This window comes from Coloeus monedula (assembly GCF_965178545.1).
Source record: "Coloeus monedula genome assembly, chromosome: 3".
Taxonomy (NCBI): Eukaryota; Metazoa; Chordata; class Aves; order Passeriformes; family Corvidae; genus Coloeus; species Coloeus monedula.
In genome coordinates, this window is record NC_138783.1 from 109,339,821 (window position 1) to 109,366,471 (window position 26,651).

General features: G+C 35.8%; 1 protein-coding gene across 5 annotated transcripts in view; it reads right to left on the reverse strand.

The window, feature by feature from the left end:
* The window catches only part of DMD (dystrophin), a 999,626-nt gene that overhangs the window by 266,136 nt on the left and 706,839 nt on the right, over positions 1-26,651 (reverse strand). For all 5 annotated transcript variants that reach the window (XM_082277447.1, XM_082277448.1, XM_082277450.1 and 2 more), the window contains 2 exons: positions 25,608-25,725; positions 3,495-3,706 (listed from right to left, as the gene is read on the reverse strand). In XM_082277447.1, coding sequence (XP_082133573.1) covers positions 3,495-3,706; positions 25,608-25,725 — 330 coding nt within the window. The remainder of the gene's footprint in view (positions 1-3,494; positions 3,707-25,607; positions 25,726-26,651) is intronic.

The following is a 26,651-nucleotide window of genomic DNA, read 5'->3' on the forward strand; positions in this document are numbered from 1 at the left end:
TTGAGTCCCAACAGAACAGAGGATGTAATCAGGCTGCTGTTTAATTTCCTGTGTAGATGAAGAAATAAGTGGTCAAAGAAGGAAAGGAATGAAACATTGTCCCCATCCTTCCTCCTCCTCACTTTGGCCCTCCCAGATGAAGTTGTACAGAAGGAGAGAAAATGTTTTACCAGCTCTGACCAAAGCAAGGAGTCAAGGAGTGAACAGGCAATCCTGGAAGTTTTGTTTGGTTTGGGATTTTGGTGGTTTTTTAATTTTTTTTTTCTCCTCTTTTAAACAGAAGTTCAATATCCTATTGAGAAAAGGTTAGTTTTACACTAGCTTATGTTCTGATGACGTGGTGATGGAAGGAGTTGAGGTGTGATTGTGTACTATTTATATACCTACAGCCTTCAGCCTGCTGAGTTACCCATCTGCAGTCATCACTTAATGAACAATAAAAACCAGGACTTAATGGGTAAAGACTCCCATTGGCCAGATTGCCATATTCTGGCTCCCCACACCTAACACCAGTTTAATTCTCAAATACCAAACTAAAAAAAATAGAATGGAAGAAAAAAGTTTTAATTCTCAGCAAATTAACTCTGAATTAATTTCTGATTCAAATGAATAATATTTTTAAGTATTAGCTATAGTTCCTGTTTACTTTTCTCTTTTAAATGTCAGAAAAAAATTGTCAAATTCTATTAAAAACATTAGTGGCCAAATACAAGCCAGCTATAGATTTTTGTTTTATGCTGGCATTGTAAAAAAATAATAAACAAAAGACTGGTATTATTGAATTTACCATGTACTCATGTATAAGGATGCCCTAACAGAAATGCATTAACACATGCACTGATTAAAAGTTCCCCTAGAGCAGAAAGGAACTTACACATTGATTCAGCTGTCTTTAGGCAGACCTACAGTGTTTAACAAGCAAATCAGAAGAACACTTGGTGACTACTTTCTCACACCAAGCTGTGTTGAGATACAAAGCTGACAAAATTAATAAGTCTGAAGAATTTATTTAAGTCTTGCACTGACCTCTCTCTTTCCCTCAAAAAAAAAAAGAATAGAAATGACAGCTTCCTCTTCATCAGTGTAATAGCAAGCCAAAAGACAGCCTACTTACTCTACATCTTCAGGGGACAGAAAAATATATGTGTTTGGCACAGAAGCCTGGAAAGCATTTATTTTGAAAACTTGATGTATTTCTAGGTCCTTTAGTTTAGATAATACTGTACAGCAGAAACATAAAGCTGCTAGCTCAAAAAAATTTTCCATTTTCCTTAGACTTCATGACCCCTTATCTCAAGCATGAACATAACAGCTGATGCTGTCACATCTGAGAAACTTTGATGAGGGATTTGACACAATAGGAATTTCTGGCAAACAAAGATAATTCCTCTAGGAAGGCTGGCACAAAAGAAATACAAAAAGGAGAAGGAAAAAGAAGAAAATAAATTCCCCCACCCCTCCTACTCCCTATTCTCTAAGACAGAGGTGAATTTCTTCCAGACTCGAAGAAGAAAGGCTAAGCAAAACCAAATAAATGAAAGTAAACAACCCTGGAAGAGTAGAGCTTGTTGAAGTTCATATCATCATGAGGGCACGAATTATGATGGACTAGCTGTGAGACTGAAACTATAATTATAGATTAACATCTGCAACTTCACACAACACATCCCACTGGATCCAGACTGGTGGGAATGGCTGAGGATACACATAGCCCAAGTGCTTCTGAAGTGAAGCAAAAGAATCTGCAGGTCTCCATTCCCAAACTCTATAGGTAGAGATGCATCCTGTGAATAAGAACACTAGTATTCTTTCTCTAGAACTCTGGGGATGGAAGAGAAGATGGCATGTTCTTATTTCTCTCAATGGATAATGTTGATCCAAAAAACCCTTTTTTTTTTTTTTTTCAAAAAGCATATACCCTTAGATGGACCTCATCTCAACTTCATATATTCTTGTAAAAAAAGTGGATAAAAATCCATTTCTAAAGCAATAATTTCAATTATTTTCCTAGTTAAGAAATTTGTGTTCAAGACATAAGACACTCCAACACTGTGACATAAGACAGTGCTTGCACAGAACTGTTTTTTTGTTAATTGAGTCTTTGCAGAGCTGAGGCATTGACTTTGTTGAAGCTTTTCCTTTTTTTAAAACAAACACTGGGCAGAAGCCAGGGCTGTATCTCTGCAGGAAGACAGTGACAAATGGGAGTCCTCTATGCTGATGAATGACAGTACTACACATGATCCATAACTCTTTCCAATACATTAGTGAGTGATTGCCCTTGTTTACCATAATCTACCCTTCCCAAGCAATGACCCTTTTGGTACAATCTTAAATGAGAAAACTTAACCTTAGCTCAGCCCTAAAACAATGGGCTGACGAACATTTCTGTGCTCAGGCAAGCAAAAGAAAAAAAAAGCAAGCAAAAACACCAACAGATTTTGTATCTACTTCTAAATACAATAACTGATGATGGAGATAACTGAACCAATCATGAAGTTGGACATACATATACTTTCTCTGGCAGTAAAATGTTGATGAGGACCCCATTAACTCTTCACAGCAGTTCATTACCATTCAGATGTGTAAATAAGACTGCTCTAAGCCCACAAACTTTAACCAAAAATTGAGTGGCAGGAGTTAAAAAAAAATACAAAAATCTGGTGAGCAGGAGAGGAGAATATATCACAAAATACTTGTGCAACTCTTTTCCCATAGAGGCAGGATTCACCTTAAAAGGCTGATTGATTGGTTGGTTTTAATCTTGGATTTCCCCAATTAGACAATGAGATACTATTAATCTTAAACTGCTGTTCTCAAAATTTATTCATGAAGAATGTCACCAAAGTATGACTGTTTCCATAATAAGAAACTTAAAAACTGATGCAACAGAGAATATTTTCTACCTGACATATAGCTCAGCTATGTAAGTTAACACATTTTAGCACCCATAATGTGGCAATGTGCTAAAATCATAGGAGGAGCCATTTCAGGCTTATTTTTTCAGTTAATAACCCTGCCGAGGTTGAATCTGGTGAGATTATCTTGTGGCAAATCTAAAATGCTTGATTTCCAAAATATATCCATATAGTTTGCTACAGTTGGGTTTTTTCCCCTGTTTTCTCAACTACTTCCAGAAAACCTATGCAGCTTCATCAGCAGAGAAGACAGCCATACCAATACTACATGATTTCCCAGTCTGCAGTACCAGTGCTGCTGAGGCTGTAGTTGAACAGAAGGGATGTGAAATACTTGTGCTAAAAAGGTAGGTGTTCCTCCAGCAAGATCAGCCAGATATTTGTTATATCTGGTAAGTAAAGACCAATTTCATATTCAAGGGATATGTGACACATATTTTAGACTTTAATTTTGTTCTGATTTGCTATGGAAGATCTTTTGCAGTGTACATTGTCCATAGTTAGAGGACAACAGAGGACATATTCTTTAATGATCTCATTAACTCAAATGGAAATATTTTAATACTCAGTAGTGACCTTAAGTTCTGCGTTCTGCTTTTTCAAAGCTTCCACAGTGTAGGAGATTTCTTTCCATGACTCAAGCTTTGCTTTTGCTTGTTCAAGAACCTGTTCAGCTTCTCGTTTAGCTTCCAGCCACTGTGTTGAATCCTTCAACATCTCTTGAAGCTGTTGTTTCCGGCTTTGGAGGTATCCATGCACTTCATCCCACTGGCTCTGTATCTTTTCAACTGGTGAAACACAAAGGAAAAACAAAAGCTGAATTACTTAAAAGCTTTTAATTTTTTTAAAAAATTCTATTTTAATTCTATTAAAATCTTTCTAGAACTGACCATATCAGAAAGCTGCTGTACTTTTAAACTGCAATTGCATCGAAGTTTAGTTCAACAAAAAAGAACAGATAAACTGTTCTGGGTCACACAGTATGGCTTTATGACACACAGCATGTCTCAATGCATATGCAGCAAGAAATGACAGGTTCATGCCTCAAAAGCCCTTATGAAACAGGATCATATTTGAGAAAAAGTCTGCAATAATCCTTCATTTTTACCAAACCAACACAAGGTTTAGGATTTTATGAACAAGTCCTTTAGGGACTACAGTAATATTAGTTAAAGATTTATTGCAAGATATAATTAATGGCTGTACTTTCTTATTTCATTAAGGCAAACGTTAGCAAACTGCAAAGGCTAAACAACTTTCTTATATGCACATGTTAAATATAAAATAACATTAGCTTTATCCACCATTTGAAAGAAATGTGATTTGTGGAAACTTAAGGATCACTAAAATCACTGATAATAAGCATTGGAGAGCATCCAGCACCAGGCTCATCCATAGAAGCATAACAACACCAATAGAAGTGTCCAAGCAGCTGAACTTTGACACAATATACACAAAACCCCCAACATCAACAAACAATAAAATCTGTGCAGTGCATGAAGGAATAAGCATTTCTTATATACATATATTTAATTCCCTGAGGTTAGTCCGCACAAAAATGCATTCTCAATATTTTCTTGAAGACTTCCTCACTACATTGAAAATTCACAGGCCTTCTAGGGAAGGGAACTGAGTTTCCTAGAGTAATCAGAAAGCAATTGAAGTATTTGTTGACTGGCAGTTCCAACACTGCATGTCTCACTGAAAGGTTGATTCCAGAATGGTGCAGGCTAAAAACCTGGATGAGAAATGCTTCAGCAGGGAAAAGAGGCTTCTAACTATCAGTGCTTTTCCTCCTTCCAGAGGAAAGGATAAAGATCTTTCCATGTACTCAGCTGAGGTTTAGAGAGAGAGAAGAAAACTTTCCAGCATTCTCTGCTGAAGCCTAGGGAGAAAAACTGAGTAAGCACACATAGCAACATGTTTAAATCAAAGGAAAAGCAAAAGGAACTGAAGAAACAGAACTGGAAAACATAAAGCACAGGCAGAGCACAGCAAGGATAGCCTAAAGCCCAAATATTTAAATTTAATCTGAAGCAAATCTAACCTCTCGCTTTAGGAAGTCGTATACTCATGTCACAAAACAATTCATTTCTGTGCCCTCTCTGGGCAAGGATTTCTGATGTAAGCTTTAGAGCACACTTGAAACAACAAAGAGGCTGTAGACTTCAGGAAGGGTGAACAACAGAAGTGAGCAGCTTGAGCAAAATCTTCCTGCTGTGGCTACAGAATGTGGCTCAAGGGTTGTGCTGGACACTTAGGGACAAAGACTGCCTAAACACCTTCCACAGTGTTGCTGGCAACAGCTGCCACCTATTTCTTGTAAATCACTACTTGAGCTCCTTCCCCCTTTGACTCTGAGACATTCATATATTTTCATTCCTGGCAAACTGGAGATTTTGATACATTGCAGACAGAAGTACAACGGCATGTTTGTATCAGCTGTTTGTGAAAAAGAAAACACAAACTACAAGAATCCCACCTATTTTTGCTTTATTTTAAGTTTCCTTTTTGGTGTGGGTTGTTTGGGGGTGGTTTTTTGGTGGTTTTTTTTTCACGGGGGGGGAGAGAGGATTAAGAAGTGAATGAAAACCCTATTGCAGAACTGCTTCAAAAGAAAGCTGGATCTACAGTTATATTAATTTTTTCATAAGAGCTGCTTTTAATAAGAAATGCTGGTATTTCTTATCACCCAAAATCAAAATATTTACAGATGTATTGGTTCCATAATGTCTCATGAGATTTGTATGTAAGCAAGAGATTTAGCAGTCCTCCTGTAGGGACTGTGCTTTTTGCAGCAAGACTGAGTTTTTCATCAGATCCCACAGTCCTGGGATTCCATGATGACCAATTCTCCCACCCAAGAGGACAATGAGGCTGCATAAGGAAAACTCCATTCAGGATATCTCAGGAGCCCATTTACACAAGTGACTATGAATGCACAAGCTCCAAATCTATGAAAAACATTTTCCATTTCCTTGTGAAAATACTTGCCTTAGCTCCCTCAATAAAATAATATATATATATATTTACTTTTGCTTTATTACAGACTGGAATTGAAGAGTTCAGGAAGTTAGTAGGTAATGTAAACAAAACAACACACCAGAAAAATAAATGTGGTTTTCTTACACCAGTGAGTGACCAAACCCAATTAACAAAGTACTTCACTTGTGGTTAAACACACCATGATATCTACATAATTAATCTGGCTTTTCTAAGGTAGAATGTACCAAAGACTGAAGTACTATTTAAGATGAAATATGTATAAATAATTTATTAGAGAAGCCTTTATAATGATGACAATATCATTTAATTTAATGTAACATAAAAATCCCTTCATTACAATAAATTTAAAATCTTTAAATTATGTTCCCATTTGATTGATTTTTGAATAACAAAAAGCCCAAGGCTCTAAAGCTTAAAATATGAGGTTCACTTCCAAAGTGAAAACCACAGTCTAAATCAGTGTCTCTTAAGGATGTATTTGTTCATGTTCACTCTTTAGTGGGATGTTTTCCACAGAAGGAAAGGTGAATGCCACTTAGATTTATGCCAAACAAAAAAGTTCAGGAATTGTAAATTGAGTGTATATTGTGTTAGAACTGACCTCAGGAACCCATGAACGCATTCACCTGCAGCTAATGAGTTACTGACTGCAGATGAGGAGGGTCAGAGAATTGTTATTAAATCATGTTGGACAGTAGTAGACAATTTTTAAATTGTGAACATCATAGAGGGTTTGTGCAAGGGCACTGGAACATACAAAAGGTTTTTTCTAACTGGGTAGTACTGGGAATAGGTTTATTAATATATTTAAGAGTGTTTTATAAGACAGCAGAGAGGAATTTCAGTCCAGAGTTCTTTCAGGCCAACACTCTGACCATAGCCTTTAGAAGGACTATTTCTGCTGTCAAGACTTTATAAAATCCTTAAGGTCACCATGTACCTACAGGACTGTGCTGGGTTTAGCTGGGAGAGTTAAATTTCTTCCCAGCAGCTAATATGGGGCTGTGTTTTGGGTTTGTGCTGAACACTGGGTTGATGATACGAGATATTTTTGTTATTGCTGAGCAGGGCTTCCACAGAGCCAAGGCCTTTCCTGCTTTTGCTACTGCCACTTTGGTGAGGAGCCTGGTGTGCCTGGGAGGCTGGGAGGAGATACAGCCGGGACAGGTGACCCCAACTGACCAAAGGGACATTCCAGACCAAGTGACATCATGGCTCAGTAAATAAAGTGGGGGGCAGAAGGAGCAAGGGGAGGACTTTTGGAGTGTTGGAATTTGTATTCCCAAGTCACCATTACATATAATAGGCCCTCCTCTTCTGGGACGGCTGAACACCTGCCCAACAATGGGAAGTAGTAAATGAATTCCTTGCTTTCCTTTGCTTGTGTGCATAGCTTTTGCTTTCCCTATTAAACTGTCCTTATCTCAAAGTTTTCCATCTTTGACCCTTCTGATTTTCTCCCTGATCCCTCTGGTGGGAGAGTGAGTGGGTGGCTGTGTCGGGCTTGGCTGCTGGCTGGGTTTAATGGATCCAGCATAGGGAAAATCCATTTCTTTCAAAGTTTTATGACCCTTACCTGGAATGAAGAAGACAGCCTTAGAAATAAGCAAAGTTCTAAACCTAAGAAAATAGAAGGATCAATGGCATGTGAAGTAATTATTCCAGAAAAAGGATTTGCCCAAATTTTGGAAAAGTAAAGAAAAAATGTTATCACTATTTCCTACCTTGAATATAAGGCCCTCAATAAGTAATATTCAATAAATGAAAAAAAAAAAAAATAAACAAAAGTGGACCAAAAGCTATTGCAAAGATGACAAAATATCCTGAAAGTTAAGAACATCTAATATGACTAAAAAGAGTAAATTTTTCCAGAAAAAAGTAATGTAACTGACCTTACTGCTCTCTCCATTATAATAGCATATTACTGAAGTGAGACTCTAATCTTTATGTTGTACATATCATTGCACTACATACTGTAACAACTACACATTGGAAACACCCAGACAGACACAACAAACATGGCTCCATGTACACTATTAATATCACTGAAGCACAGCAATTTAAAATAATTAGTAAAAATGAAAAAAAGTCTTTTTGTTCCCCTTAGTTCAGTAGTTTCTGAAGCACCTCAGTTTATGTTGATCATTACAGCTAAGTCCCATGCCTTTTACATTTCAAAGCCCAGTGTCTTACTTTTCAGTGTGGCAAGTCTTTGTTTTATCTAATTTTCTTCCTTTCCTTTCCTTGCCCTAAATTTGACAACAGTACAATATCTTTATTGTGAGAATCAGTATTACAAATTATCTCAAGAAGATTTTTGCTGACTGCAAAGGGGCAATCTGGAAAAATCAGGACAGAATTTTCTTTATGGCCTTAATGAAAAGAAATAATTTATTAATTCATGTGGCCATTAACTAGTTTTATGTGAATATAAAACCACAAAAATATTTGACAAAGCTAAACTGAGTGTCAGAAAAAGTGTATACAACAGGTTATTTCCTGAAGTGAAGCCCAATCCCCATCCATCTCCCAATCACAGTGCTCCAGCAGAAGTCCTCATTGTACTTCACCTACACAAGTTTTTTGCTTGCTTGCTGGAAAGTGTCCCAGCATGCCTCCAACCACTCCCAATTCAACACTGAACTCTCTCAAATGAGCAACTTAGGACATGGCGAGATTCTGCCAGTTTGTAATTTCAAGGTTGCTATTCAATTTCTTTTTTTTCTATTTCTACTATTTCCTTGCTGATCAATAGTGACTATATACTAAAATGGACAAAAGAAATTCTGCTGAAGTTACAATAAGCAACAACAAAGCAGAAAGCAGCATCTAAAGTAATCAGACACAAGACAGGTATACTTCAATCTGATTTTCATTAATTTCATATCTGAGGAAAGAACACACTTAGTGAAGGAGAATGAAGGAGACTACGTCCTTAAGATTCAGTTTTGTTTATTAATAAAAATTTTCATAGGTTTTCTCATGCATTACTCATTATAGGGAAACAAACAAAAAATTAATTTCTTTTTCTCTGGTAGATTTTCATGCCATTTTATCAATTTTTCTTATTGAAAAATATAACTTCAGTGAGAGAATGTACCCTCTCCTGTTTATAATATAACCACAACAGAAAAGGAGTCTGAGAAGAAGCTATCAGTCACAGGAGAAATAATGTTCATGTTACTAGAACATACATATTATATATTTAGCCTATGCAAAGATGAAAAAAGTATTCATTCCATGCCAGTTTGTTAAGTCCATTGAATCTAGCACACTCTCTAAAAAAATGAACAAATAAGTGAATAACAACAGAATTTGTGAGATAGAAACCCTCTCCTTTCCTTGTCCAACAAATTACACAAACTACACTAATTTTGCACTGTAGGAGACTTCTTCTCAAAAGCATTATTGTCAATATATTGACATTTGCCTATAAAAGCAGGTTTTTCACTGTATTTTCATAGATTTGAAGACTAAAGGGCCTAATACAATCTGATCTGCTGCAGAATGTAACCGGCGAATGGCAGAGCTATAGACAGTATTAATCCATGTTACCAAAGCTGCTGATGCACTGATTTTCAGGTTGGATTAATTTTTGTTTGAATTGCAGCTCAATAGTACACTTTTTTTGGAATGTTCTGGATAGTTAATTGTTACGTATTTCATTTTACTTCACTTGCATTTTACTAATCTATACATTTATCGATATTAAATTTAGTTTAGTTAAACTTTTGCAGCTGTGTAACATTCCAGTTTTTTCCAGTCCTCAGAGTTTTAAGTGAGCAGGTTTTATGAGAGGCACGATGGAGAAACTAGAAAATATGGATCTAAACAGAAATATTCTAGGTTACTGCACCCTTTTTACAGTTTTCCCTTTCTTCTACTAATCAGTATAATCTCCCACATAACATAATCTCCCACAAATAGTGAGGGAAAAAAAGATGTTTTTATAGGGTTACAAGACCATTCTGAAAGAACAGCAACCATGCACTACACGTAAGACTTTCTGATGTTTGTCAGTTTTGGCTCAGTTCTCTATAAACAATATTAGAGGAATCACAGCTAAAATATCACTTAAACTTTGTCTTATCTTATGGTTACCTTTCTTTGTATTATTGTTTTGTTCTAAGGAAATAAGCTAAACTACTTTTTTTTTTTTTTAACTATGAAAGGATTTATTTAAAGTTCTCCATTCGTCAATGACTTCTTTCTGCAAGTGCTCTACTTTCTCTTCTGCTGCCTTCCAGAACAGGAGGTGTCTGACTTGAGTCTTATTTTTCAAAGAGGAATCACTTTGATAAAGCCTATCATACAACATCCCTTGACAAAAGGATGCTGTCTCTGTTTTTATGAACAATCTGTGCATCTGTGAGAGACTGGCCTAGGGAGAATGTTTGGATGGTAGATGCAGAGTCAAGTGAGGGTAAGTTTAAACCATTTGTTTTTTAATTGCTGAAGTACTTAAGGAGTTGCAGGAACAGTTATCCCCTAAGTTTCTGCCTGTATCATTATGGATCTGGACAGGACAGGGTGCACAGCAGAGAACAGCTGGAGCCAGACTGCTTGGGTAATGATTTATACTTAGCTGTCCTTCATCTTTCCTTGGAGAGAAGCATTTCTCTTAACTTTTTCCAATGGCTTATAAAAGTCATACTTCTCAAACAATGACCTTAGAAACTCATGGCAAAACTTTAACTTAGATATAGAAAAACACTAATAATCTGTCATCTAAGACATTTTATGCATCAATGGTCAATAAAATGATGGGAGGATTTAGCCAATAAACCCCAAATTAATAGTGGGGTGGCAATGTAGAATATCTACCCTAATGTGAAGTCTGCCATTTATACCAGTAAGATGTCAGATGTGGCTTTTATGCACAATTAATATATTAAGGTATTTATAGAAATATTCCTTATCATAAAGTATCATAATGCATAATGACAGATTTTTTGGAAAGACTATTCTTACAGAAAATTAGGCAAAACAGAAAGTATATATGCAAACTAAGCTGCATATAGACAAATGGATGAATAATACCTGGGAAGAAGGAAGGAACTGCAATCATCTATACTTGTATAATATTATCGTTTCTATGAAAAAATAAGAAGTACTACAAGGGAAACCAGGAAGAAGAAGCACTTGGAGCCTTTAGTTGTCTTTTGGGGGTCATGAAGAGCAATGAAAATGTACCTGAAAGACACACCAAGGCATGAAAGTCCCGAGGGGAAGAATGTTACTTTCCCTGCCCTCTCAGAGACAAGAAGGACAGGCAGTAAGAGATTTCAACAGATTTAGATGTGTTTGGGTTTTTTTAAACACACAGAGTCAAAATCTCATTTTGTAGTTTGATACTTTTGGGGGGTAATTATTTCCAACTATTGCAAGTCTGATTTAATTTTGTTTTGTTTCATTAGGGCAGAGCTTATTTTCTTTTATCTAAAAATCAGTTCCATATGTTCAAACTAATGAAGGTCACTGTTCCTTTGAAAGTGTCAGATCAAACAGACTGAACTGAAAACTATCAAGTGGTTTCTGCTAAGCACCAAGTGAATAATTCTTCAACACTGTTAAGCATGCTTTATACCTTGCTATAGTGGGAGTTAGAGACCAGACTAAACTGGTGGCACATCTGAAGAAACGAGTTTCTTACACCAAGCAAAAAGTAAATGAGTGGGCACTGAGAAGGGCATGCAAGAGTTTATTATTTGGAAAACAGGTCCCTCAGAAAGCATTCACCAGTTTATTAACTTTTTCTAGAAGTATTCATGTATTTAACATTTATCACTTCTCAAACGAAGTTTTCATGATAATTTTTTCTCTAAATGAGAAAAGGAACAGATCATGGTATGCACAATGTGGAAGACCATTTGCTTTGCATTTTAAAATGTCATACAATCCGTAAAATTCTGATGTGAGAAATAAATGCTAAAGAGATGTAGGATTCTTTAGGATTTAGTATGAAATAGGTAACAAATCTAAGTGTAGTTTTGCTAGAAACCTACAGAAAAAACCGTATGTATCTGCATATACACAAACTATTGACAAGGGGTATGAACAGATTAGACAATAATCTTTTGATACCTCTCTATTGTCAGCAGAGCCTTAAAAACAGGACAGTCATGGAGAAATGGATTGACAAAACTAAAATACCACTACTCTGGCAGAAGCCAGAGTCAGCAATGATTCTTCCATGACCCCAGAAGCAGGATGCATATGGACATGCCCTTAGAAGTTAACTAAATGATCTTTTTCTACAGAAACTCTCACATTTGGATGATATAAAAATATAACCTCACTGTAACATTGTACTAACTGAAAAAACCAGAGTGCTTCTTTGCTGGAATGATTTAATCATCTTTCAAAATGTTTGATTTATTCTATTCCCCTTGTTGCATGTAGAAAATATGTACTGCATTATTGAATTTAGCTACTTTCTTAAATATTCATAATATAGTTATGAAGACTTACATTAGATTTAGAAATTATATTTAGGCTGATGGGAAGTACCCAAATTGAAGCCACAGGATTAAGACTAATCTGATTAACTAGATGAGTGCATATGTAGGCAATCCAACTGTTTCTGTTTAAAATTTATAGAAAAGTTTTCAGAGAACTTAATAGGAAAAAATGCAGTAATTTCTGTATTTTTTTTAAATTGAAAGATTTAATTAGAGGCAACTAGGTATTTTAGTATTTACCTTTGCCCAAATGTCTATTTGTTTAGGTTTTTCTCTAGGATTTTGGTTACTCAAGATATTAAAAGGAAAATAATTTATGGTTATATATCTAATTTCTGTTCATGGATGATGGCTTTTTAATAATCAACCTGCCTACGAAATATTTAAGAAAATCTATATTTCAGAAGAAATGTCTTGTCTGTGCCTGTATTTAAAAATTGGATATTAAAATAGTGATACTGTATTCTACTTTCTCTGAACATAATCAAAAATGTTATTAGCATTATTAAAGTACATCAGATTTCATACACTAATGCTCTCAAAGACTTACTGATGTAAAAACATAATGGTAGGTTGGGTAGTTTAAGTTCTGAAATATGTGAAATTCATTACCTACCTAATGAGGCGTATAGGCAGTGAAATTGTGAATTCTTAGTACCACATAACTTTGTGTTGCTATCATACATTCATATTTACACTGCATATTCTTAATGTCATCAGCCTACTACCTCCTACTGAGTTTGGGCTGAGACTAGCTTTCCAAATATATCTGCATTTGTTATTCTGTACACTGATTTGCTTTGGCTTTGATTTAATAGATCCAGCTCTGACTGTAGGAGTAAGACTTTGGGCGATGTTAAGAGAACCAAAATAACTAGAAAATTAAAATTGACTTTATAATTCAGCTATCGGGCTCCAAGTTACTGAAGCTAAGCTTTGCAGATTGTTTACATTTCTATTTTCTTCCACAAAAAAACCCCCAAAAACCCAAACAAGTTCAGACTATTGTGGATCTTTTCCTATGCCTCTTCTGACCCTACCAAATCTGCTCCACCTCCACAGCACACAACTCTCACCGAGGTCAGCTGGGAGACAACTCCAGAGCTTCGCTACTACAAAACAGTGACAGAAAATTGGGTGCTGGTAATGGTACTGGGCTTAGCTCAGTATCCAAAAAAAGCCATGCATGCATCAGGGGAAAAAAAAACAGTGGGCCAAATCAAAAACATGCCAGCTTTGACTTTTATATTTCCTTTGAATGCAAAGAAAACTTCCAAATGAGCAAGAACTGATTTCAAAGGAAAGAAGTAATAGTACTTCTTTTAAAAAATTCCTATATTCATCTTTAAGCATAAATTTCAGGTATTTTGTACTGAGTAAACAGTACATCTGAACTGAATTAGTAATTTTTTTCTTATTTCACAAGAGATATTGAAAACAGTATTAATTTATTTTATTTACAAATTACCAGTTTCTTAATCACAGACTCATAGAATGGTTGGAGTTGGAGGAGACCTTTAAAGATCACCTAGTTCTAACCCTTCCAGGTTGCTCAAAGCCCCACCCAGTCTGGCCTTGAACACTACCAGGAAAGGGGCATCTGTAATTTTTCTGGGCAACCTGTTCCACTGCCTCACCGCCCTCACAGTAAAGAATTTCTTCCTAATATCCAATCTAAACCTGCCCTCTTTCAGTTTAAAGTCATTCTCAGTGTCCTGTCACTACTGACCTTACAAAAAGTCCATCCCCAGAACTGAAAGGCGACAGTGAGGTGTCCCTGGAGCCTTCCCTTCTCCAGGATGACCAATCCCAGCTCTCAGACTGTTTTCCCAGGAGAGGTGTTCCAGCCCCCATGGCCTCCTCTAACAGGTCCATGTCTGTCTAGTACTGGGGACCCCACAGCTGGATGCAGCACTTAATAGTGCAGTGAAATACCAGATATGCATCTTCATCCATGATATATTTTCAGGGACAGCTGATTATAAATTCTAGCATGGACAAAAGTTTATAGACTCAAAAGAAAGCCACATTTACACAATAGATTATGAATTGTACTGGTGATTTGGGTAAAATAATTCTCTTACAATAATCTTCCTGACAGAAGTATCAGATATTAAAAGACTGTAAATGCAAAAATCTTTTTATTTTTGATTGATAATCACAGTCTTTTAGATAAATTGCACCAATGTTGAACTATTTCCAAAGATGAGTTAATTCCCTGGGGGTCCTGCTTCTCCTTCAGACTGACATTTCCACCATCCTTACACCCCATTCTGTCTTCCCTCTCACACTTGCACTGATTTTTTAAGTACTCCACAAGATGCTGTCAGTCTGATACTGGTTAATCCATACTTTTTTATGCAGAGAAAGACAATCTTAGCTTCCTAACACTTGAAATTCTTAATTTCAACTTTGTTGAAATATAAAGCAGAGAAGTAGTTAAATTTCACACTTAAAATGGCCTTATACACTTCAAAGTAAATATCCCACAGATTTAGCTAAGGAAGTAACATGCACAGCAGAAGAAAGAGATATTTCTTCCCAAAATTCCATATTCAAACATTTTGAGCATTTTCCGTGCAATTATAATACTCCTTTTTTTTTTAATTAATTACTGATTAGAAAATGAGGGTCCTATCTTAAAAATGATGATACTTGAACTTAAAAGGAGCACAACTCTGCAAGCACAGAAGTGTGCCAAAAAAACCCAGGTAATATGTTTTTTCCTATTCTGAATTTAAAGGACTAGTTCTCAAGGTCACATGAACCTGGCATGACATCACATGTATTTGTTCCTTAGTAAATAAAAAGATACATTATTAATAATAATAATACCACCACCAATCAACAATGTATCATATCTGTCATCTTAGTGCAATATTTTAGCTAATAAAGGAAAAAAAAAAAAAAATGTGTCAATTACACCAATCATGAGAAAAGGAAAGACATGATAACTTGCCTTTTACTATTTGGTTTCTTTTGTTTGAGGTGTTGTGTTTGTTCTGGGGTGTTTTGGTTTTCTTTTAATCAGATGTCAGTACTTTGTTCATGTTCTCTATGCTACTCCAACACAGATCAAAACATTGCTGAGACACTCTATGGACTGAACTTAATCTACTTTAGGCAAACACTTCAAAGTCACTATTCTGTTATGGCTTAAACTCAGCAAATTTTGAACCTATCACACTGCACAGGTGTGTACTGGAAATTAGAAAGCATTTCTTTACTGAGAGGGAGGTCAGAAAGTGGGAGAGGCTTCCTGAAGAGGTGGTCAATACCCCATGTCTGTTGGCATTTAAGAGGTATTTGGAAAATACCCTTAAAAAAGTACTTTAACATTTGATCAGCCCTGAAGGGGTCAGGCAGAAGGGCTAGAGGGTCACTGCATGTTCTTTCAAACTGAAATAGCCTATTCTGTTTGATTCTGTATTTTATTATATTTTCAGGAAAACACATAACATAGATCAAAAAGAAGTATCCAACAAACAGATGAAACCATTACTTTTGCCATCCTAATATAATGCTGCAGTGAAGAAAGCCAAGTGTCAAAAGTACAGAAATTCAGAGAGAATGTAATGAATATTCTGCAAAATTATTACATCCCTTCCTCTGAAATACGGCACTCATTTCTAAAGTTAAGACTATGAAGCAGACATAAACACAGTCTGACACTTCCAGCAAAAATTTCCATAGCATAGGCGTCTGCTCGACTGTACACAAGTTCCTGTCCAATTAAAATATTACAAAATAGATCTTTTTCCTAAATATTCTCTTTTAAGCTCTAGGTCTCACCAAGCCCAAATGCCACCAGTTTCTCACCACATATCAGAGTACTCATCACCCACCCTTCTTTGCTGTTACTTGGTGAGGGATTGTCCTCTGACAAGTCATGCTCTCACCTGTCATGCAGTAGACTTGCTGATAAGAAAGATGGAGTAGAAGCAGCTAGTCTCCAGAACTGTTTTGTTTTTTCTCATTCCCTCCCTTTTTGGTATGAAAAAGGCTGAAACACTGTTATCCACCAAACAGAGACTGAAAAGCCTCTGAGTCACCATATGGTTCTGAAACAAGTAATAAAATTAAATTCTTTGAACTATCTACAGTATTTCATAAGTCACCATAGCGATGATTTTTATACATAACTAAATCAAATCACCAGCTGGTGGAACCACTCACCAAAGTCTTAGGACCTCTCTCACACAGACTAAGCCTGTATTTACCCAGGCTGGACTTGCAAAGGAGCTTTGGGGCCTGTGTAAAACACTGATTTTATTATTGTTTTATTCCTGACTCAAGAAAAACTAAAATCATTATAAATTTATATTGAGGACAGCCAAAGTAAAATCCTTAGGCCAAACATACTCCAGGATGCTTAACTAGATTGTCTGAGAACAACTGCATGTTCCAATATATGTTCTTTGTGTATTGCATCCATTTTAGGAAAAGAGATGGGACACAATGTACTCCAAAACCTGCATTTTCCTGATATGGCTGATTATGTGACATCTAAATTTAGCTTGTAATCTTTGCTGAGCAGGACCTCTGTTGCCTTTTTGCCCTCTAATTACTACAGAAAATTATCGTCTCTTATAAATGAATATATACCGTTCTGACACAGTTTTTTAAATAACTGTGGAGATTTAATGTTGCCCATTAATCTGTCAGTGGACAAATAATTTGATCACATCCTCAAAACTTTATTTCTGAACAATCCCTTTTTATTTCCATTTATTTTTCATTTTTTCATAATGTGTTGTAACACAAGCATAGCTTGTCTGTTTGTATCATCATGAATAAGATAAAAATAGAATGGATCTTTTTACTGTTTACATGTCTGCTTTAAGTTAAATTAAAATGTTCTGTGCAAGCTACTGTTTCTAACACAGTACTGCCTTCAAACAGGGACCAAAACAGCAAACACTTTGGTTTTTTAGATTCAAACAGAACAGGTAGAAAAATCTAGTCTTCTGAAGAGATATGGCACAGAAAGGCTGGGACAAGATATATTATCCTACCTTAACCAGATAAAGATCCGAACATATGAAATTAAAAGACTTTTCTGCAATTACAAGAAAGTCTGTAGCAGATCTGGAAATTAAATTGAGGTCATTCTAACTTCTAGTGATGCAAGAAGTTTGCTCTTACTTTATTTTCATTGCTAACTAAAGGCAAAAACAAACAAAAAAATCCATATCCGATCATACAACTGACCTGAGGCATGGGAGTAAGTCAGTGCTTAGTGTTTGGCAGGGAGCTTTCTCTATGAAGAAAAATTAAGAATGGCATATGTTGCTTGGATGTAATCATACATTGCAAGAAAAGAATTAGCAAGTCCTACTTTCTTTGTTGTGGTAGCCCACCTTAACAAGCAACTCTCTACTTTTCACCATGTGCATGAGGGATTCTCAGTATATCCTGGAATATTTTGTTATTTTTACCTTTTCTGTTTTTTCACTGATTAAAATGACAGACACGACTAAATTATTCTCTAGTCCAAGTGTTTATATTTGGGTGACAGGTCCTGTTCCAGCTATATGAAAGCACGAATACTTGTTCCCCGACTTCATTTTCAAGGATGAAGCACTTCCATCAGTTTCCATCTGTGACTTCACTGATGAAAGTAACCGTGTATGGGGAGCTATCAGAGCACAGCATCTTTACTGCTGATGGCAATTATTTACATTACTCCTTTTAACATTGCAAATTGACTGAGTCTTTCCAGTAGCAAAGAGAAAAAACATTCCTTTCTGATCATCTGGCCACTACACAAGTCAATGGAACATTCTTCTGCCTCTTCTGACAAGTCATAATAAAACCTCTTTACCATTTATTATTTTCAGTTTTTAAAGTATTTTATATAAATGTGAATTAACATTTGTAAAAATGAGACTGAATTCAGTTTTGAAATGCAATGTAATTAAAACCAGATTTTTTTCTGTAACGCTGTAAATAGGAAGCTTCACATTAGATACTGTTAAATATGTTGAAATCTCTAAAATAACTCAGTGATTGCTTTCCCGAAAAACTACATATTCTTGGCAGCTTTGGTCAATTAAATGTTTCAAAAAAAAATTTTAACTTCTCTACTTAAGATATGAAAGACTTTGTATCCTGAGAAGTAATCTCGATTTACTTCAGATTTGCATACTATTGAATCCTTCTACATTCTTCAGAAGGACGTGGTACTAACAATTTCAGAGACCTACATGATCTGCCATCTCATCCTGTGTGGCAGTTTCTTACCTTCCCTTTACATTTTGGTTATAACATTTTTGCAAGTAAATTTGCTTCTTTCTGAAGCTACTGAGGCAGTGATCTTGTTAAACTGAAAAAAAAGAAAGCTCCTTTAAATGGATATTGAATGGAGATTTTTCACAAAGACTCTAGGAAGGCAGGTAGTTGTATAAAACCAGTGTTAAAATATGACTCCTCTCAAGCATACAAGAAGGAAAAGATGCCCCTGACAACAGTGAACAGTACTTACCATAGTAGGGGAGCAGACTGTAGTACCTGGGGAAAGAAATTGCCTCCTGACAGGACTTTCTGTCATTTCATATCTGCTCATGGTTCTGGGTAAGAGTTTCACCTAATTGGTGACTGGGTAGGTTGAAGGTTGGGGAGCGGAGGGCTGAAGATTTATATGTTTTGGCTCTTTAACTAAAATCAATTCTATCACTTCAGTCTCCAAACATTTGAAGAAGAGCAGAGTGAATTGCAGAATATTAAATAGGCTTAAATTGTCTTGACGCTACAAATTACAAGAACTTTTCTGTCTGTATTCTGACTAAGCACCTCTACTAACTCCATCCCTAAATGGTGACCAACAAGGTTAAAACAAGATACAAAGCAGGCTCAAACAGCAGCTCCCCCCCAGTGCTGTACCAAATCATTCCTGAGGCTAAAGAGGAAAGTCTGTTCTTCTGTCAGATGAGGGTGTATCCCAAGTCTTTCAACCAGTTAACTTTATGTACCCGTGGCTACATCGTACAACAAAACGTAACCTGTTAATGTGAAACATCTCCCTACCAAATCATGCTGTCCTTATTCCAGGTGGTTTGTTTGTGGCTTTTGTGTGTTTGTTTTCACTCTTCTGGGCCTAGCTGAAATTATTCAAAGGTTTTTAAGGAAATTAATATCACATTTTCTGAAAGGTCTCTTCCTGTAACACAGCCTTGCACTCCTCACTGGACTTTACTGTCCACGAATTCACAGTTAGGTGAGGACTCATTTTGTGGTAATAATTTTCTCAAGAGAAAGTTGATCAACCATTCTGCTTTTGGAGGATAGATGACAAAATGTTACTAAGCCATAATTTGGACATAATTTTAAGTGCCTCTATACAACACAGCAACCTGGGGTGCCTGTCTTCCAACACAGACTGATTTCTAGCAACAAAAACCTTATCTATTTTGTCCTTATCTGAGTTCTTACCTGTTTAGAAATATCTGGCCTAGAACTAGCCAGTTCCACAGGAATTACCAACAACATGAAGTTTTGTAATTATCTTTCTTTACCTGATTGAGATGGTGAGATCTAAGCAAGCCACTAGCAACGATACCACCTAATAAGTTTATGACCTCTGAGGCTACCAAAATATCTGTGCCATTTCTGCTGCAGAATATAACCAGAAATGAAGAATAGTCACCTTGTAGTCTCAAAGCCTTTTAGGGAGGACTACAACACCTGAAGCAGGCAGCTGAGGCAGCTGAGATCTTACCCTCTGTCCATTGAACCATATGCTTTTAATATATATAGACTGACAAGTTATATATAACTGGAATTCCCCAATCATTCAGACATGAATATACATGGACCATGTTATTGCCTGTTCTTAAAGGGCAAGTCTCCCCAGTATTCCAAAATAACTTCCTACTCCTTCTTGAAATGTCCCATAACTTTCATACAGGTCCTACAGCAGCAAATATGCACAAAGGAAGGGGTTTCAAATTCTATACTCTTCTCAGTACCATGCTATCCCTTTCAGAGCTCTAGTTTCATCTTGTTACTGACATTTTGTTACAAAACGTTTCTCCCTTGCTTTGTTTCTATGGTGTAAAGTTCTCATAGGAAAAACAGCTGTAAAGTGGTACATCAGGATGATTAATAAACTGCATGTTTATGACATAGGAAATTCAAATTCTTGAAATGTTCTTCAAATATGTGAAATTCAGAGAATAGACCACTGGGGTTTATTCAATAATTCAGCTAAAATATATCAACAAGATAACTGGAAAACTGTATACAAATACACTTTTCTCTAATACTTCTCTTTTTTACTCTTGGCAGCTAGGGGGTTTACTACCGGATGGCAAATCCCAGATTGTATGACTTTATTTTTTCAAGTGGTAAACTCATAATTTGTATTCAATAGTTCTAAGAGAAAACCATGTGGATGCAGTACAGTGGAAATGGCTATTTTATTAAGATGTCGAGAACAGTACAGCTGTAATTCACTGTGGAGTTTCCACATATTTTGTTGTGAAAGTGATGACAAGTTGATGATTTTGCCATAAAACTGTCAAATACAGTAAACTATTAAATAAAGGCATTTTTATGTAGTGGCAGAAAGACATTCAGACTCGTTTTAGATTAGTTCAAATGCAGCTCTGCTAACAACCAATTAAAGTATATAGGTTTTCTTCAAAAACACAATAACCAACCAACAACAAAAAAACCAAAAACAAACCAACAAAAAATGAATCACAAAACCAAAATACCTCTTCTGAAGACATAATCTATAAATTATTCATATACTTGTGGACTTGTTTCCTAAAACTGTCAAAGAAAATTTCAAAAGGAATAATTTCATCCCAAAGCATAATTCTTTATCAAAATAGTCTTCATTGAAATGCTTGTGTTTATTGTTATTATTTATGAATTTAATGTAATAGGAATTAATTAACCCCTCAAGTGATATTTTGACAGTACAATAAATTTCAAAAAATTGCTGAAGAAATATGTGTGTTACTTTGTTTTATAATCTTGAAAGGGAGATTACCCAGTTAGTAAGAGATTATTTCTTCATACAGTTTTATAAATATGAATTTCCATACCTCCTCGATCACTTACACAGCCAGAAATCACATTACAAAATTGGGATGTAAATTACTAGCCAAGTGAAACCACAGAAAGTTTATGTGCTGTTACCTTTTCCACATGGCCTGCTATTTAAAGTTTCTTACATTTCCAGGATATAGCAAGATCTAACATAGTCTTTGATATTGGTTTGGTATTTCTGATTGTAAGACTGTAAATTTGTTTTTATTACCTCTCAGTATATTTCTATATTGACTTCTTACCAGCTTTGTGTATTCATACATAAGGACTGATGGAAAATAAGGAATTTTCAAAGTTTAATTACTTTTTAAAATTAAAAGTTGCTTATAAACTCATTCATTTTAAAGAAGCAACATTTTCAGACGCAGTAAAGCAATGTGTTTTTGAGCTGTGATGCATTATGGAGAGAAAAATGTTATTGTACAGCATATGGTTCTCTTAGAACAGAATGCTTCTGCATTAAAAGAGCAGAAAGGTATGCTGCTTTTTCCCACAACTCTTCCTCAAGACTAATTGTAATTATTATTCTTACATATTCTCGTGTGTAAGTGGTAAACAGAATATGATTTACATAGCACACAGAGATTTAAATATAACATTATGTAAACATAACACAAGGTTTACTTTATAGAGCCAAAGTCTTTTCATGTAATATAGCTCCAGCAGTTTCATGCAGATAATGAAGTAAGGGTGGAGAAAAAAAGTTCATAGGAAATCAATTGTATGAGCTCATCTTTAACTACTGTAAGAAAGACTAAATCTATGCAATACTATGACAACTCTGTTGAAAATAATCTCATGATTATAGATTTCTTTTGCAATTTATCATAGACATTTTCTCACAAATGTCTTTTGGGTTTTTTTTTATTTTGTATAAAAAAATTACCTTGTTTTTTTTATATATACTTTAAAAAGGAAATAAGATTTCCATATATATTTCAAAGTTAGACTTTAACTAACATAACATACATATTTCTGCAAGCAGAGTGACTTAAGAGTTAGCAAGGTTAGCACAGAAGCCAGAACCTTCAGGGTTTAATTCCAGTTGATGATATGCCAACCCATCCTGTGATGCAGAATGCAGCTAACTCTACTCTTGTAGAGTACCTGTGTCTCATTTAATATTTCTAACATGTCTCTTCAGTGATACTGGCCAGATGATTGCATTGCAGGTTTTTACTAGCACTTTAATAGCAAAAGGCAATGAACACCCTGTTCATACAAATTAGCTAATCTTCTCATCTTTTCATTTCCCAAAGTGTGAGATGCTGTGCTTCAGCCTGGGTAGTGCACTAGATAAAGTCAAGTCTATCAACCCCTACATGAAGACCAAGGCATTTCACCCACCACTCCCTTTCCTTCATGATGGGATCTGATGCATTTGGCCCCTGGCAGAGTGACTTTACAGAAGGCTGCTTGTGAGTGTGGTACACAGCTGCTGCAGAGGAACACCAATGTGCCAATGCTCAGGTCATGAAACAGAATAGACTAAATGTGTACTCATAACTGCTAAAACATAACCATGGTAACCTATTTGTACTCATGAGGAGGGAGAAAAACTGAGGAAATGGGAAATAGTCTATGGATGAGGTAGTCAGGGAGGACTTGCAGCAGGACCCTGGTGTGGACACCAAGGGAGTGGACACTTTCTAAGGCTTTGAGGAATGCTTGAACCTTAGCAATGGGAGTAGGTTCTCCAATACAGGGATCAGCTCTGGCTGTGAACAAGATTCCTTGGAATGGACTTGGGGACAACACACTGGGTGCAGTAAGCTGAACTCAGTATGTGCTAGAGGACAAGGCAAAACACCTGCAGTAGGTGAGAGCACTGTACAGGACAGGAGTACAGTAGGTGAGGGCACACAGCTAGAGACACCCAGCTGGGCTGGGAATAAGGAGGATCCCTATTTCAGGACAGGATAGCACTGTGAATAGAGTTGAACTACAGAGGTAGTTGCAGCCAGAACAAGTAGATCCTGTCTATACAGATATTCAGCAGGCCTAATTCAAACCAAACAGAGCAATCTCCATCTTCTTCATACGGCACACAAGGAGAAAAAAAAAAAAATCAAGCAATTAAAAATATAAAAATTACTGTTGTTCTTTAAAAGAAATACTTTAGATGAGAATATGTCATATGCAGCAAATATTCAGAAAATACCTCATGTGTCACATTGTAAAGTCCTAGCATCTTTGTGTCCCTCCATACTATAACAATCTCCTTAAAATCCAAAAGCAATAAATACCTCCTGAGTAGTGTTTATTATCACCTAGAATTGCCCAGATATAAACTGAATAAACATGAAAAACCTTCATGGATCTAGTCTGCTGCCTCAGAAAACTGGACCAAAAATGGCCCTGATCACACTCCAACATGTACTTGAAAGTATATAAAGGGACATGACCTGTATCTACTGCATCATAAGTTGCACTTTTGTAGACAAGGATATTGACAGTTTCAGCACAGAAAATTAATTGTTAAATCACAGAAAACTGACTTTTGTACTTTAAGTTCAAAACTAACTGATAATTTTGAGAATTCTTATAGATAAAAACCAAGAAGTCATCATGTAAAATGTATATACCACACTACTAGTGTTGTACATATATTTAGTAGCCACAGACACAAGCTATAATATTGTTGAGCTACTATATACTCACTCATGATTTACAGTCTGATAGCTGTTCTCCTTTGCTGTATGAGAAAGAAGCATTTAATCTATCTTAGAAGGCAAATTCACTTAAAGTGAAATGCAGTTTTCCAACAGAATAAAATTCAGTCATGCATACAATTCTTACGAGGGCATGTAGGAATTATGCTTGCATTTTTTGTAAGTCTACAATTCTTAACTTCAGAAGACTTTAAAAATTAAAACATACTACAAAATACTGATGGGAGTACTACATGTGTTGGTTTTGAATAAGCACTGTAAAGTTAATGTACACAATTCATGCGACTTCAAACAAGTTGGTGATTCTAAAATTAATTTGCATGTCCAACAGGAGCAGGTTCTTATATAATATATAAGCGCTATCCTTTCCTTCTCAAACTTTAATTAAAACATAAAGCTTCTCCTTCTCTAAGTAACGTTTCAATAGCAGTTTAACAATGTTATTGCACATAGAACATACTCTAAATAGCATTTATATGTGGGACTACCAACAATATGGTCCAAACATGCATAGTGATTTGGGCATAGATGGAATGTACTTACCTGATGGAATAAAAAGAAAGAGATAATGTGTATATAGATATATTAAGTTTGTAATTATGGGGATAGAAAAATTTAGCCTACATTGACACCTTCACAGTCATCAGTTTCAGGAAGCAAGCCCTGGTGTCCACACCAAGATGTACAGAACAGTTTGCATCCACCTAAAGTGAATTGTCTCTGTCCACATGCAAAACACTTGGCCTGGGTCTTCTCTAAGCTCCATAGCAGACCTTGAGGACCATAAAAAATTCATTTTTCTAGTTCCTGGTCCTGAAAACTTGAGATAATAACTGAAGATATAGAGCAGTCTGTCTCAAGGGCTGCTTCCATAGCATGACCTTGAGCATGTGTTTCATCCTATAGTGAGTGGTATAAGGACATGTAAGCTCCCAAGGGTGACAATGCTATGTCTTCTATAGACTTCTTCTAAAACTTATTCTACTATTTTTTCCACCTTAGGCACAGCTAAGTTAAATCTGGAAAGGGAAAACAGAACTGAAGAAATAATACAGAGTAAAGCAGAGCATCATCAGACTTGTGCGTCAACTGAGGGGAGATGAAAGAAGAGCCTGCAGCTGTACTACGGGGGATGGAATTGAAAGCCTCTTACAAGCCTGTGGCTATACTCTGTGAATTCTTTCTTTTTTCTCCTTGTGTAAGAATAAATGTATTTCTTTATCTTCAGTGCTCACATTCTATATTATGTACAACGTCCTTCCACTATGAAGACAAGCAACATAAAGGTGAAAAACCTGAAATGTGGGATCACTGACTTTCACTGACATTTCTTCTATGTGCAGTTTGGAAAATCTGTGCGAGGATTGTCACCTGATGGAACTCTCCTTCTCATGGCAAAGGCATAAAGTATCTGCAGAATGCTATGCTTATTAGATACGACAACATTTTCCATGTTTGCTGAAATGCTGTATGATAGCAGAATCGCCACTTACTGCGGTCAGTAATTATTGTCCGGGCCTCTTGATTGCTTGTCTTGTTTTTTAGATTTTGTGCTGCAGTTATTAGTTCATCCAGTTGGGGACGTCTTTGCTCCAGATCCTGTAGTATTGCCTAGTTGAATACAAAATACAAAAATAAAATAAAGAAAAAAGCATAAAGAGCTCTTGGGAAGACCACATATAGGGACTTTTTTTGCGTGAACTTGATTTAAGGAAAAAAGATTGTTTGCTGTTTCAAATAATACAAAGAATTTGGTCTAGACCTTCTAAATATTGTTCTTATTAATTTAAAAATACCAGGTATAACTTGCACTAATAATTTTAAAATAACCTGTAAAACTAGATAAAAATAGCAATTATTCTACATTTTTAACACATCAAATTATGCAGGATATGCTATTCTCCTCAATAAAGCTATATAGAAGGACACTATTTTTCTGTATTATCTGATATTTTCCTGTGTATTTTAAAAAGAAGATATAAGGGTTTACATTCTTGCCAAATTAGGCAGGCTTTTCCTATTAGCTCATGAAGTCTGATAAATTATGTTTATTTTTTAATATTTCAAGACTGTTCAATTATTATCTGTTGGCTAAAAGCCATTGTAAGACTGCTAGTGTCACTTTTCTCTGTCCTCACCTCACTTCTTACCTAGCAGAAAAATAATTAATACTCACAATAATTTATATGTTATTCAAATCAATATATAAAGCCAAGACAATCTGACTAGAAAGTAAGAAGTGGATTTAGAGTTTCTCACGGGGAAAAAGATGAGCTTCATGGTATTTAAAAGGCAATAAAAACTAAAATACAATAGCTTTAGATGAAATGAAAATGAAAACTCAAGGAAAGTAAGGCATATAAAATTTATGCATATATTTAACTTCTTTTGAAGGATTAGGGAAGAGCAAACAAGGAATCAGCACAATCATTTCTCTCATGAGAAGCATCCAAGTATGTATTTAAAAGACATTGACCAAATTCAGACACTTCAGCTCCCTATTGTGTAGTTTCTAGAAAAGATGCTCATTAAATTTC